Genomic DNA, 15,901 nt, shown 5'->3' on the forward strand with positions numbered 1-15,901 from the left:
GATTATAAGATTACAATGCATCATCAGAACACAGAGTACATTTGAAAGTTCACCGAGAGCAATAATAAATTATGCTGAACTGGACAGTATGGCATTTGGGAAGAAACAAGAGACAAATTTCGAAAAAAAAAACCGTTGATGAAGTCGTGTCAAACTATATTGACGATGGGGTGCTTAAATGATGAGATTTACATATATGCAACATCAGAATGGTATTTTCTGATATCTACAGATCACATCGAAGGGGAGTATGTTCTGGCGGTCTTTCGGAAGCACGTCGGTTACTGACCATCAATACTTCAGTAGAAGAATTCTCACGTAGCCGACCAAACATGCGCATGAGACGAAGGCGATAAATCTGAAAATTGATGAATGAGCTGAATGAATGACTCCGAAGAAAGACATACTCTCTGTGTCCAAATGGTGATTACTGGGTTAATCATGATTCCAACAATAAGAAGTCGGAAGAATAACGTAGTAGCAAAGGAGTAAGCAGCGTTTCGGCAATCTTCACCGCAAAAGTTACCGAAAAGATAGAAAAGACGATATGGAAGACATGTAAAAAAAGTCCAAAGGGTGCTTGAGAACAAGAAGAAGAGTCGGCGGAATAGTTTCTGAAAATTCAATTTCTAGGGATTATTACCAAAACTAATGGGATAATACCGATCGTTGTCGTTCTTCCATGTGTGTTAAATTATGAGCAATGCAGTAGATCAAAGCAGATAATGAAAAAGATGTGATGATCATAACGACGTAGAATATTGGATTCAAAACGTAGACATATGGGTTCAAGGTGATAATTAAGCAGCTTCCCTGAAAAAAAAACGAATTGTATCGAGTTCTACGTGCTCATCTTGTGCTTTGTGTTTTCACTTTTTTCCGCGTAATCCGCTTACTCACATTAACTTGCAAAAAGCTGACGAGTGCAATGTTCAGTGCAATCAACCCTCCCCATGTGGCTGCAGATACCCATAGAAGACGTTTCCGGTTCACAATCTGATAATAATGCAACGGAAATTGGATATATATGAGTTTGTCGACATTTAACCTGAAAATAGAACTATACAATCATTTCCTATTTTGTTAATCCCTCCTACCAAACGAGATTCAAACAACTGCACATTTGACACGTCCATATGATAAGATAGTAGGGATGACAAAGTGCTGGATTAAAGTACGAAAGCCATGGTCGAGTTTTCATATAGACGATACACATCAAAAGATCCGCCACTGTCATATTGATAACGATAATCTAAAAAATTATTTTCTTTTTGACAGAGAAAAAAATCGCTTTAATTTGTATTTATTTCCGGTTCCGGACATTTCCTGACACTTACTTGTCTTGGTTTGTCCTCTGTATTGATGTATCTGAGAGCAATCCATAAAACGATCGAGTTAAAAATGGTGCCGACAATCCCACAGGTCACGTAAAAAGCCGTTTCTCCTATTGTGATGTTCTCTATATACGGCTGCGTGACATTTGTCACCGCCTCGGTCGAATTCATTCTAAAATGCATTAACAGTTAAATTATTTGCGGAACGGGGAACAAGAAAAAAAAGTACAAAAAGGTCCAAAAAAAGTGAGCATAAGAAATAAGGAAAAAAACAAGCAAAAAGTGTCACAAACAGGAGAGAACGATGGGGTGGAAGAATTGGATTACTTTGATAGGCTTGTTGAATTTTAAACCAGATCCATCTCTCTGCTATCTAGTCGATTCGATGTCAGGACAAAGTGGTATATGACATCATTACGTCAATTGCCAATTTGGATCTACTTATGTTACAAAACGTGTGTCTTTCCAGAAATAGGTGAGAAAAATGAGTATTGAAACATGAGCTTTGGCGTTGGGAATGAGAAATAAAAGAAAAAAGGGGAAGAGAAAAATGGTCAACTTTTTGTGTGCCCTTACACGGATAATATGAAAAAAGACTAGAGATACATATACAGAGCAAAAATCTAGTGGATACTCTTTTTTGCATGTTTTATAATTGTATCTGCACAGCTACTGGACATACACAAACACGTGACACCTCCACCCTACAAAAAATACTTTTTAAGGGTGACCAACGCCTCAAAGTTTACCCGGAGGAGAATTATTAGACTAATTTGTGAGGGCGGATAGATGTGCAGGATTTTCTGATGACTCGTCGTTTATGCTATCATTTGTTTTCTCGCTGCACCTTCGTGGTTTTTGATGAAAGCGAAAGCGTTAGATTAGTCTAAGTTGGATAGAATTTTTGAGATCCAATAAGCTATTGTTATGTGTTTTTCCTCCAATTGGAAATATGATATGACATCAAACACTTTGGCTACATATTACCAAAAGTACCACTGCTAAAATTAGGAATTTAGCCTATTTTTGATCCAGTAGCCAGCCGAAACATCATATCTCTCACGAATCTATTGAAATGGCGGCAGACCAAGGAATACGGGTGGTGATGGAGGGAAATGAGTGAGCGAAATGTCTAATTAGAATCGTCTGGATTCAAGAGCACAAGAAATCGTTCGGGACATGTGGCTCTGGGCCCCCTGAGCACATTTTATTTGTTGTTGTGTTTTCTCAGGAAAGGCAGAGCCAAGAAAAAGAAAAAACGTGGGATGAAATGGTCTTGAGTGCACATAGAAACACTTTCAAACGTTTTCAAATAAATCTTTCAGGAATTTTTGGAAATAGAATATATAATGATGTTATATACGAAGGTTGGGGTGAATGGATGAAGGAGTAGAAATATGAAATAAGATGAAATTTAAGTTTTTCTCTAGGAAATCCCATATTCAGACATGACTTCTAGTCTAAACTGAGCATTTCATTGTAGCCCAAAGCCAGTGTAGCTCAGAGACAACGTAAACTTTGAAACATGGCGTTTTGTCATTTGAGAACACCAATGAGCACTAACGAATAGTAATAGCTGTTAATGAAGAAAAAATAAAAATAACCTTTCGAAAGAACAAAAAACTCAATGATTCTATCCCCTTTCATATTTACTCTACTCTCGCGTTTTTCTCCGTTTTTCTTTTCTTATTAACGAGGACGGACTCTCAATACGTGCCGGTGCTCCGTGTGCCCACGAATCCTATTAGGAATGCAAACGAGAATATAAAAAAATCTGCGTTGGCGGGTTGGGTTCGACAGAAAATGACGGAATTCTTAGATCCTGGGTTAGACAGTTGCAGAAAATAGTGGGTAGAGTATTACACTCGTCCAGCAGGTAAACGTATCCAAATTACCCCATAAAATGTTGGAAAAAAACACTATTATAGGAGTGAGTGAAGCAAAAGTGAACAAATGACTGAAAAACAGGATTCTAATTAAATGAGATGACGTGTATAGGAATTTAGAGTGAGCCTGGAATTTTTTTCACAGCGGTTGGAAATGGGAACAATGACACATTCTGGGAAGAAGGACTAACAAGTCATATATTTCATTTCCGCTAAAATGCTGCAAAGCGGAAATGAAAACATGAAAAAATACCTTCAAAAACAAGAAGCAACCATTCTAGTAAATTGCTAAAATCCATTTTAATTTCAGATTGCTGTTTTGGTTTTTTTTTAAATCCTTTTTTTTAAATCAGAGCAAAAAAACACAAGTTCTATTTCTGGGCGGTTAGGCGAGGAACTAGAATAGAAGAGTTGCGAAGAGCTGTGTGAGAAAGAAGTCAAAAGTCTCACAAACTCAACCAAAATCCAATTTCACAGTGCGTCTTCCGAAAAACGTCTTCTAAGGTTATGCTCATCTGCTTTGGCATGGATTCTCCGCTCGTCATTATAAGATTGAGTAAGCAAGTAAAAGTATGTAAGGCAAAAAATGGGATGAATTGAATTGTGTGTTAATGAACCTTGTTTCTTCTTTCTATTCCCATTGGAAGGTGACTACACATTGGACTTTATGCTGAAAATAGACGAAGGAGAAAAAGATGAAAAATGAAAAATGAAAAGAAATAGGTGATTAATAAGATGCAGAGGAGAAAGAGTATATTTCAGATCAAAACGGAAGAAAAGTAGTGCGAGGATGCGTGATTTTTTGGAAAATCATTTAAAGTTATACTAATCCGAATCGGAACTTAAGGGATACATTTTTAGCATTCTAAAAGTAGCGTTTTTGCCATGAAATCATGCTGGTGAAAAGAGGAAAAAATTGCTTCTGGATTCTCTGAAAGAAATTAAGACTTGAGAACAACATAATACTTCAAAATACTTTAGTGGATATACACTCAAACTAGAACAAAATCAATTTGAAGTGGAAACTGCTCAAAACTAAATTTGGGTCGATTTATATTCTGTTGAAATCTATCCACATGTATTTCAATATCCGAACTAAACCACATCCTGAATGACTTTAGCTTCGACAAAATTTGTTTGGATAAAGTTATTTCCGAAGCTCTCCGAATTTCATCGACCAGATGGATTTATATTTCAATTCCACTTGTTTTCTTCCATTTGATCCGGATCTGACCGTAGTGTGCAAGAAAGAAATCTCCGTATTTCTTTCCATCTATACCAAACCACATAAACATATTGATAGATGAGGAAAATCCGAAGAGGAAGGTGTATATGAGCTGAAGATTATTATTAAGGTTTGATCAACATTACTGAACACAGATATAAGAAAGTATGAAATAAGAAACACAAGGGTGTGTATAAATGTGTGTGGGGGACGAGCCGTCATAAGCGCTGTCATGTGAAACCTTTTTTCGAGTGCCAAGTATCTATTTTGGCATTATTCTTATTCATTAGAAATATGCCCGGCGCACCAGATCGTGTGAAAAAAGCCTCGTTTTGTATGGGCGTGAGAACCTGACACGGATAAGAGATCTAAAACTAAAAGCAGTACCAAAAAATCAATCTCACTGTAGATTCGTGAAAACGGAAAACTGAGTAGGTTGACGGAAATTAGTCTGGTAGGAAAAATAGCTAATAAGAAAAAACCAATCACAAAAATACATTGATGAAGGGGCGGTGGTCCGGACGGAGGTTGGAATAACAATATAGTCAATGGAATTTGCTTTTTGTGTATATGTGCGTGTGCTCCTAAATTCATTTTTAGAAAAAGATTCAATTCGTATGAATTAGATTGCTTCTGATTCTAATTTCCATGATTCAGATGAACAAAAACATACAGAAAATTGACATTTCACAAATGAAATTGAAATTCTTGTTTTGGAAAATAGCGGGAAGACCGTAACCTTCATAGGGAATATACACCCACATCTTTTAATTTAAGAATATTGAAATTAGTATCAATATATGAGATGCCATGGGCAACCGATATTTCTTTGATATTTTGGGAAAAACCATATGTGTCGGAAATGCTATTCAAAAATGTTTCAATCATTGGGCATAAGAAATTGTTTTAGCTAAAAGTTCAGTAGTAGAAATTCCAAAATTATGAAACGAATGGCCATTGTTATTCAACAAAAAATGTCTCAGGAAGTAAAGAAAACCTGTGTATGAGAAGCAAAAAAAAAGAGTCTGGAGTCTCCATCAAACATCATCAGTATGAGTGAGGAGGAAAAAATTCAATTAGTGTCTTCCATTCAGACAGCGACAAGAGATTCAGATTCAGTAGACGACCACTTCCCGTAATTAGACGGACATGGCCCCTTCAACAGTTTTTGAGTGGAACAATTTTGTTAAGAAGGTGTGAAAACCCCGGCTTGTTTATCTGATCTCCGACAGTTGAAAGTTATAATTTCTGATGGTCGGACCTTGCGTTTGTTATTCTCCCCTTCCTGCTCACGCCTTCTACTTGAGCAATAGCAATAAAACGGGGGATGGGAGGTCGAGGTCAAAAATGACACGCAGACAGGGAAGGGATAAACAGCCACTAGGTTTTTGAAATAGAAGAAGTTTTCTATTTCTACGTAGCCGTGTCGTGTCATCTTCTATTTTTGGAAAAAAAAGGACACAAAAGGTCTTACATTTAGATAGTTTTCTGTTTAGGCAGATCAGAAGAAAATAGAAAATGTTAGTGATAAGATGGCATTCGCACTGGATTAGAGAATGATGATATCTTCATCTTCATCTAAATCTCTAAGTCCGCTAGCTCTAATAGACAGGTTATGATGTGACATTGTCACACATCCGGTTTGAATCTGACAAAGTTTTGTATATATTTATAATGTTGCTTTCATAAGTGATTCATATATCCGGGATCGCTAATGCTAAGATCACATTCAAAGTGTGTAGGTGTGTTATACCGACCACCTAGAATAGCATAGAAAAATGTGCAGCAGTTTCAGTTTTTCTCTGTTAGGAACCACGGTTCAAGCTGATCAGACAAAAATCAAAACTAACGACAACCTCAGAAGTGGTAGCAATACAACGATATATTTGGTGAAATGAGAATGAGCCGCCCCTTGTCGTCCCGTCCCGGAGCCCGTTTCCGACGTCAAACACATTGAGAATTGGCAATAATGTCCAGGGAAGGGTAGCAAGAAAGGAAAAAGGAGCTAAGAGCATTGTCACATTTGTTCAAGTGCTCGATGACTATTTCAGTCAGTTTTCCAAAGCTGCTAAAATTAAACTGAAAATGGTTTCGATTGCTTCTTCAAGAGGTTAACATTTTTGAAGCGTGTTGAAGTAATACAAGTGGATGACGACGTCGTACAGAATGATCTTGACATTCGGGATAAGAGTGGGTAGAGGAATGAGCAAAAATTGAAAAGAAAAAATAGCTAGAGTTCAGGTTTGCTAAAAGAAACTCACAACTTGTAAACGCAAATTAAAAGTTCAGGCGAGCGGAATTACTTGTGATGGTTCAAAAAACAGCACATCACAGTTGTTCAGCTAATACAATTTCAAAGCACCAAAATCTGAAAATGTGCAGTAATAAATTTTGAGCAAAGAGAGAATTCAGAAAAGGTTTATATAACTTTTGGGTCATCCTTACGTCATTTTTTCTCACTGGTTTCTATAGACCCGACGTAGCAAGCTATCCAAAAAATAAATCTAGAAATAGAATCTCGGAAGTCATTATTCACCAATGTGAGAAAATGAACTCACTCTCGGTTTGTCCTCCGTGACAAATGAATAGTTAGCAAAAGAAAATGTTGTTTTTTAATCGTGGGAACATCACATGCCAATGCACTATGTTGCCGTTTTCGCCAACTAATTTTCTTTTTCTGATGTTATTGCTCGCGCGTGCTTTATACTGATATACATTCGGTTATTAATAATCGGGTCGGATTGGATTAAACGTTCGGAAAGAATAAGCTAATCCAGTACACGTGATTCACCCAACAATTGAAAAAAGAAGTATGTCTCATCCGCTTGAAAGAAAATATATATAAAGTGAATACTTGCACAAAAAAGTGCATTCCTAGTGATGGGACATGTCTATACGTTCCAGTAAAAATAGGTTCGTCTATATGTACATGAAATTAAAGTGATGGCAGGAATAGAAAGCTACTGGAAAAATGACATAACAAATTGTTGTTCTTGAAATTCAACATGATCGTAAAAAAAGAAATAACTTTTTCCATGTGTGACAAATCTTTATGAATGAAAAGTCTGATCCCATTTTGTTCGCGAAAACTGAGTTACAGACGCCCTGACACCTTCTGAGAGCCTGAACGCCAACATAAAAAGGAAAACAAAACTTCTTGATAACACTATCGAACTATTCTAGAAGTCTTCGAAAAATGTTATGATGTTCTTTATCATTCGAATGGCTTCCTTGTCCTAACTGAAAAGAAGACTGAAAACGAACTGAATTTCAGTTAGAGGGTTTCCAGCTTGTTTTTGTTCGCTTTTAACTAGATTCAGTGTTGTTGTAATTGTGGTACCCATCTTTTGCGAGAAACGGGAACTTGACGAAGCTCATAAAAGTTTGAAAAAAAGAAACAAAAACATCAGTTTAAAAAAAAAAAGTGTGTTCTTGTACTTTTCTCACAAGAATAAATGTTGGAATTGAAAATGACATGAAAAGATATTCTAGAAGATTCTAGAATAAGGTTTCTATCAAGTGAAAATTAAGGTTCATTGAGATTGACTTCTTTGGACAGGCCCACACATCAAAAATAGATAAGTTTCCACTCGAAGATATCACTCAGGAGAAGTGCGTGAGAGAGGCTTTTTGCCTTCCTTGCAACAAGCGAATCCTTTCAATCCTATCTCTTGAAATCTCGCTGTGCAAAACGTTGCGTGCTCTTTTTTTTCGTGCCTAACCATAATACCACATTCATATTTTGTCAAAAAGAGAAAAGAAGAGAGAAAGAAGAAGAGTTAACACGAAACCAGGAATGAGTGATAGTCTAGTTTTTGTCACGCACCATGATTTTTGCAGAATGAAATGTTGAAAAAGGAAGGAAACAAAGTAAATTGATAATAGGAAGTGAATGAGTAATATTTTGCTGTGCTAATCAGTTTATAGCAAAAAGCAACAAACACAATTCCACTGTTGAAAACATAAACAGTATTTACAAGTTCCGTGTGCATCTATACCAATTTTTTTTTAAACCGAGAAACTAGAATTTCTAATGCCTTTAGAAAAGAAGTTGGTTGGAAGTGTTTTCAGCTGAAAAAAATGACGCTCCTACCAAGCTGACACCTGTCACAAAGATATCTTTAATATTTCGGTGTAAATTTTGAACCAGAGTGAAAAATAAAAAATAAAGACAACAGTAAAAAAATTCTAGATTGACACTTTAATGCCATTGAGAAACTTTAGGAGAATTGCTGTTTAGTGGTCTCCATTTTTGTAAACGTTGTTTAAAAAACGCGATGCAGATAAACAGACACAAAATTCGAAACGACGGAACACTAAACTACTATCTGGAACTCTTAGAAGTAACTGCTTCTCCTTAAAGAAAAAAGGAACGACTCGGAGAAGGAGGCTATTCGAGATTTCATTCCTACAAGAGTGTGGCACGCCAAACAACATCAAATGCAAACTGATTTTTCATCGCTATGAAGAGTAAATTCCGATGGCACAAAAAACGAGAAGCACATGGGCACACGGGGGCGCAAAAACGTTTGTTCCGCTTGCATGTGTGCATTTTTTTGTCTTTTCTGCTGAATGTGGGCTTTCTGAACAAGAGAAGGATGGCTCAAGCTCATCTCTATTTTTGAGAGCAAACCAATGAAACTTTTATGCCGTGCTTCTCGTTTTCAACTGGCTATTCACACCGTCGAACAATACAATACTGAACAATTGGCGTCATTTGGAGTGTGAGCTGCACTCCCCCGATCTCAGGCTAAATAAGAGAAGGGGTTTCTTTTTTTGGGTGAGATGAGCTCCGAGTTCTTTGGTCAAAATATTGAAGAAATAAGTTCATTTTAGTGATTGCTCATTCATAAGTGCAATAGACTGGAACTAATTGAGGGGGTTTTCTCTTGAGTTATGGAGAAATAACCAAAAATTAAGAATAAAGCAACCATTGTCTACGAAACCATGTTTAAAACTTTTTCCAGCAAACCACTTTTTTGTAAACACGGTTTGCTTCTCTTGAAATTTCAATTCTAGTTGTTTGTAGTTCAAATCACTTCTGCACATCGTAATCACAATATTTTAGTTTTTGGATGATAACCATTATAAAACCCAACATCCAATCATTTCTCACGAAATGATCGTAAAGATTTTGAGATTAACTAAAAAAAACAATTTAACAAAATCTGATTCATTTGCTTCTCTAGAACTTTATAAAATAAAAAATGTTTAGGTGTTCAGAAATCAATTTTGACAATTCTGAACGTATCTGGTAAATGCAAAGCAAACTAATAATATAGAATATTGTGAAACGAAAGGGTTTTTTGCAAAAATACTCAAAATGTAAACCATTATTGTGACTATTATCCCCTAAAATGATTAAAGCCCCATTATATTCTTGAGAAAAGAATTTGAGTTATCTGAGTTTAAGTTTAGAGATGTGGTTTTACCTATGATCTGAATAAACGAGGTGACATATTCAATAACATAAGTAAGATTATCAACGCGGAAAAAATTTCATTGCTTTATCATCAAAATTAAAATCTTCGAATTTGTTCTAGCCCAGACAAATTACTTTAGCAAACCGGTTCTGAGGTACAATATACGATCTACGAATTTGGTATAGCAGAAATAAACTCTATTTGGAAGGTCAGCTATTCAATTCAATATACGGCTTTTTGTTATATTATACAATGCATTTTTGATATGAAACTAAATTGGAGCAATTGTTTTAAAAGATATATCAATCCATTTTACAATTGAGAATGGCTATGCTATCGTGATGATTTTCTATCGTGAGGATTTTTAAGAAATGCTTCGTCGTATTTAGAAAATCAAAAATTCACGCAATGATGTTTCAATCTGAGTTCCCTGCAAATTTACATTCCTCATTTGACCTTATGATCATCACGTTTTTCATTTTTCAGTGATCCTCTTCTTGTCCGAGTGTTTTACGCCTGCCAAGAACACATTTTGGAGTTTCAAAGGAGAACTATTTTGTTTTTGAAACATTGAATTTTTCATACGAATCGACGTAGAATACCGTGAAGAAAGAAAATCAACATTACACAGCTATTATCATTTTTGGTGCAGTAGGTAGGCTTGTAGAACAAAAACTATTTGACGAAACTAATAGCTTGAAAGTGTAAACTTTGGAAGTCTGTTATGCACTGGTAAGCGGAACAAACTTCAAAAAATGTGCTTTTAAAATCTATTCGTTTTGCTTTTGTTTGCAAAGTGGTAATACTCTGTCAAGCTTTTCATGTCACTTTTGTCAGAAGATTGACTTGATTGTCTTATTCTCCATTTCAACTCTGCAAAAATTATTCCTTCTTCTATCTGAAATTTATTCTTGTTGTTCAAATGAATGAAAACCGTGTTGGGCACAAAAATAATTTATTGAATGAGTGAAATTTACAACACAATACTACATTAAGATCATAATACTGAAGAACATCAAAAAAAAATAATTGTATGAAGCAAAAAGAAGAGAAAAAATAACTGTTACGTGCCGTTGTTTTTTTGGGGTTTTCAAACGTAAATTTTAGTGCGGAAGAGAAGAAAAAAAACAGGAAGACAAAAATATAGAAGTTTGAGACCAAAACATTTTTTTAAAAATCAAAAAAAGAGAAATAAGCTCAGGTAAAAGAAATCGGTAAGCAAAAATCAAAAGGGTAAGAAAGTGGGAGACGGGGGTTATGATATTAAAAATTTGGTGGGATAAAAGAAGAAAATACATAGAAGATTAAGAAGAAAGAAGAGAACAAGCATTGCATAATGACTAACAAGGGTGTTCAGGCGTTTACCTGTGCATGTAGCGGCTGGTTCGAACTGCCTAACACCACCTGTTACATTTGAGGTAGGGCGAGATGAGGATTGTTTTTTTTTGAGGATTTTTTACATTTTCAGTTAATATGTAAGTTTAGAAATTCAATTAAGCTCTCAAATTAGTTCAATTTTAACTGTAACTCACAGAGCTTGATTGAATCTCGGGTATAAACAATTTCGCTAGAAGAAGAAAAAGAAAATTTGTGAAAAAAGGAAGAAAGAAGAAGTTTTAGGGACGGGTCACAGAATGGGATAAAATGATTTCAAGAAAACTGTAAGTTATGAACTAAATAATCAGGGAAGAGTGACCTCCGAATAATTCGTCACTTCCTATGACAACTAGCCTTCAAGGCTCATATGACAAACTTTCAAAATAAAAATGGATGAATATACAATAGGGAGAAGGAAAGGGGAAGTTGAGTTTTTAAACTTACGTTTAAAAACGCGTCCAATCTAGGGTGCAGCCACTTGATTACGCAATATGACACATTGGTGCGAAGAATGATGTTGGACAAAATTGATGAACAGTGAAGGGATTATGAGGGGTTTAATTATTTGAGGTAGTAGGTGTGTTTTCTTGAGATATCTGGATAGAAATAGAGGTAGATGGGGTATTTTGAGATAAGAAAGGGTAAATCACGAGATAAAGGGCTATAGAGGTAGCTTTGGTTGTAGGTGGAGGTTGTATCACTAGAAATGGAGGATGAGGTAGATAGAGAGGGTCTATGAGGTCAAAAGGGGGGAACTGGGAGGTAGGGGTGATTTAAAGATCACATGGATAGTTTTGAGGTAGGAAAATGTCTACTGAAAAAAAGATGCTACTCTACAAATAAATAGGTGATTACAACCACTACCTAAAAATAACAAGGAGGAAGAAAGGGAGATCAATTCCAGGCTAGTCGGGCTCCGTGACGGGCTTGGAATCTTGCATGGGTTTCGTCGACACCGTCATCCATCACTTCAACGATTTCAATGTTCTTGGGAAGTTCGAACTGATTTTGTTGTATGGGCAAATGAACCAAGTTTTCATTATTTCTGGATTTCAAGAAAGCTTGATATCTCGAGTCACGGAAACGAATTTTGCGGTTGAATGACTCAAAAGGAACTGCATATGCTCGATGTTTCTTTTGATATAGCACTGCTTTGTTGATGATGTAAAACTCGAAATTGGTAGAGAACAAAAAGTTCATTTCGTCTGAAAATTTAATTTGGGAATAGGAGACGTTCAGATGGAGACTTACTGATGATTGAGTCGAGGGCATCGAGATTTTCTTCGTCCATTTTTCCACATTTCTTAACCATTCCAACCATGGTATTACGAGCATTTTCTCTGCGATCAGACATGATACAGCCGTCCATCATAACTCGAATATTATCTCGGATTTCGTGGAACTCTGGATAATCGACATCTCCAATAGAAGTTCTGAATGGCACACGGTAGCCTAATTGTGGAACATTGGTTATCAAGTATTCAATCATATTGTAGCTGAATTTTGCTGGGAACAGGTATCCATAGTGATGTTCACATCCTGGACGAGTTTCGCTGTGCATGTGAAACTTTTTGGCAAAATAAAGAATTAGCTTTTCTCGTTTGTACCAATCTGAACAAGACAATTGGTTAATGCAAAAGTGCCGATTGATCTTACATTTTTTAAAGTTTTGTGTTTCTTCCTCAGTGTTTGGTTCAGCTGGTTTATTCATTCCAATCAAGTAGTCAATTGAAGTCTCGTATAGTTCCATGAAATCGGGTTTGAACTTGAATTGATTGACCAATAATTCCTCCTGCATATTTTCAGTACGTTTGAGATGCCGGATGATTTCGTACAACGGGGGCCACACATTGCAGCGATGATCGTCATAGTAAAAACTGGCGCGGTTGTCCACGGGAGCAGTTAAATCCAGCACTTCGTTCTCTTCTTCCAATTCTGAAAGTATCATTTTGTTCAGAAACAGTTGTTATAGTCGTGAAAGTCAGATTTCTAATTTTTCAATCTTCGAGATATAGAGATAATCCGATTACTCATTCTGATTTCATGGCACTTCTTCAATTCTTTACAACGAAACTATGGAAAATTGGACAAAAGATTATTGAAAACAACAAAAAACACATGATGTTCAGATAGACTTATGAAATCTTGCAATTGGATCTCAAAAATGCATCACTATTCCACAACAAACCTGGTTCCATTTCATCATCGGAGTCAGATTCCGACTCAGCATAATCGGAGAAACGGTCTTGTTCGATTTCTGAGTCTTCCACTTGATCAACATTTCTTGGAACCATTTCATAGGAATCTTCGACTTGATGCACATTTCCAAAACGAACTCCTTCGTCCGGCTCTTTTTGATGTTGAGCTACCGGTTCACGACCATCATTCTCCATGTCAGAAGCAAGATCATTCGATTCCAGAAGTGGTATTGGTTGGAATGCTTCTGACACGGGCTCCTTCTCCTCTTCCTGCACAACCACTGCAGCCACCTGCTCTACGTCCCGGTGACGTTTTACAGAAGGTTCATCATCTTCATTGGTTGGCCGCTTCTTGTGGCTAACCATGCTCTGAAAAAGTAAATGTAAATTCATGACCTTTCAGTTGATTTCGGTATGTCATAACGTGGTTGTTGTGGTTCGAAACTAACTACTCCGGTACAATTATAAAATTTGTGAGAAGTAACATACATTGGTTATAGAATAGCATAGTATAGGAAGAGAAGGAAGGAAGACCCGGTCACCCGTGAGGATGGCAGGGAGACAGGAATGGCGATTGATGCGCAAAACTTGAGGCGGCCTTGATTTATTTACTTGCTAATAGCGATACAATCTATCATTTTTAGTCTTCCGATGGAATGTATCGAAACCGTCGCCGCACACAGTTTCATACCGTTCCAACATGTTCGGCCAGGTTTGTATGAGAAACATAGAGAAAGAATAGAACATAGAAAAAAGAAAAGATGAGATTGAAGATTGAGATATCCGTATTTTTTGTCACCTAAGGCCTATATGAAAATAGACAGAGACGGTCAGTTTGTTAAAAACGAAAACGGTATTGGATACTTGTTTACAACTGTCTGCGCAGTGACATCGAATAGTTGAGAGAAGAGGATGGAACAAAATGAAGTAAAATTGTTGTGAAAAAAGAGAATGAATTGAGAGAAAAAAGGATTACTACTACACACTCCATGAGTGGCAAAAGAGGAATAACGACAATAGTGAAGTGGAGAGAGTAGTGAGACATTGGTAATGAGAGCTGACGGCGTCATATTGCGAGTTTCTGTGAATAACAGGAAGAAAATCCAGAAAAAACAGAACAAACCATCATAACACGGAACAAGGTTTTTTTCTGACTTTGATGACTTATACATACAACAAAATGACATCGGAATGTTCTGTAAAGACTACTGCACAATCAGCTACAAAACTTTTGTAATAATCATTCAGATTATCAGAAGAATCTCTTCAACACTTGTTTTCCAGAAGTGAGACTCTGAGCTGTGATCATAAGATATCTGGATTCTCTAATCGTTCCATTATATTTCATCCACAGCGTTCGTCACTTGTTATTCAATGGATATTATTAAGAATCCTCTGAAATTGTTTTTCAAGTATGACAAGATATATTTAATCTCATCAAGGTGCCACCCTCGGTACTCCATGGCACGGAGTTGAAAACAAAATGCCGGCTTAGAAGACGTAAAGGAACGGATAACGGAAATAGGAAAAGCCACCGAATAACAAGATGTTTTTGGAATTCACGTCTTCTTCCTTCTTGTCAACAACTATATAGTTATCGGACAGCAGAGATGGTCAGTGATAAGATTAGTTTCGGAAGGAATAAAAAATAATTGCAATTGGAAGTGACATGTGACATTTAAATGAGACAAAATAGGATAACAGTTTTTAGATAATTGATGAGAGGAGAGACAACTGGTATGTTGAAAGATTAATGGGTTTAGCCAAATGGTCACTTAATTACCGAACAATTTCACCTTGAAAATAACTAAATTCAATTGTGGGCACTAATGAAACAGAAGACGACTTACCATTCTTCTACATTCAATTGTTGTCGACGGCACGCGAGCAGAAAAATTCGAGAATGTTAGCTCAAATAGGGAAGCAGGAGGAAGAGGAGAAGGAAGGACGGGTCTCAGTCGTGCTGGTCCAAGCGGCCGACGACGAGACCCGCGTAAACAAAGAAGAGCGGAGGGGACCCTTCTTTCCCGGAGATACGATGCCGGCGTAAGAGAGCGTAGATCGAAGCGAAAATGGGCGTGGTCTCAAATTTAGACACGCTCATCTCAAAGAAGAGATATCGGATCCGAAAGGCTCCGGTTGTAAACAAGTGACGCGGATACAAGGTTAGATAGAGATTCGAGATGAAAATGAGAGGTGAAAAACAACCCCTCTCCTCATTATCTGATTATATACCTGAGAAGAGAAGACACAAGACTGCAGAAACCGAAAAACAAAACCTTTTGGTCAGAAACATGCGACACCTGTCTGATTTTAATTATGATAATGAGAAATTCGAGTCGATTGTTGACTGGTTTCGAGGTCAAACCGCAACACTTCAAGAGGGAGATGATTGACAGAGATAGGAAGTGTCGTCATGAAATAGGAAACTTCTCTAAACTGGAACAAATGGAAAAAG

The 15,901-nt window shown here is 36.7% G+C and overlaps 2 protein-coding genes across 2 annotated transcripts; both read right to left on the reverse strand.

Moving 5' to 3' along the window:
• Window positions 1–226: 226 nt before the first annotated feature.
• On the reverse strand, window positions 227–1,505 carry GCK72_023338 (uncharacterized protein; the record flags this gene model as incomplete). Its single annotated transcript, XM_003106672.2, has 6 exons — window positions 227–358; window positions 408–614; window positions 664–813; window positions 901–1,048; window positions 1,098–1,252; window positions 1,338–1,505. 6 exons carry the CDS (start codon window positions 1,503–1,505, stop codon window positions 227–229), a joined length of 960 nt encoding a protein of 319 aa, XP_003106720.1.
• A 10,634-nt stretch (window positions 1,506–12,139) lies between these two features.
• Window positions 12,140–13,809, reverse strand: GCK72_023339 (uncharacterized protein; the record flags this gene model as incomplete). Its single annotated transcript, XM_053735352.1, has 4 exons — window positions 12,140–12,450; window positions 12,497–12,856; window positions 12,902–13,180; window positions 13,434–13,809. 4 exons carry the CDS (start codon window positions 13,807–13,809, stop codon window positions 12,140–12,142), a joined length of 1,326 nt encoding a protein of 441 aa, XP_053578918.1.
• Between the last annotated feature and the right edge of the window lie 2,092 nt (window positions 13,810–15,901).

This window comes from Caenorhabditis remanei, chromosome X (assembly GCF_010183535.1).
Source record: "Caenorhabditis remanei strain PX506 chromosome X, whole genome shotgun sequence".
Classification (NCBI taxonomy): domain Eukaryota; kingdom Metazoa; phylum Nematoda; class Chromadorea; order Rhabditida; family Rhabditidae; genus Caenorhabditis; species Caenorhabditis remanei.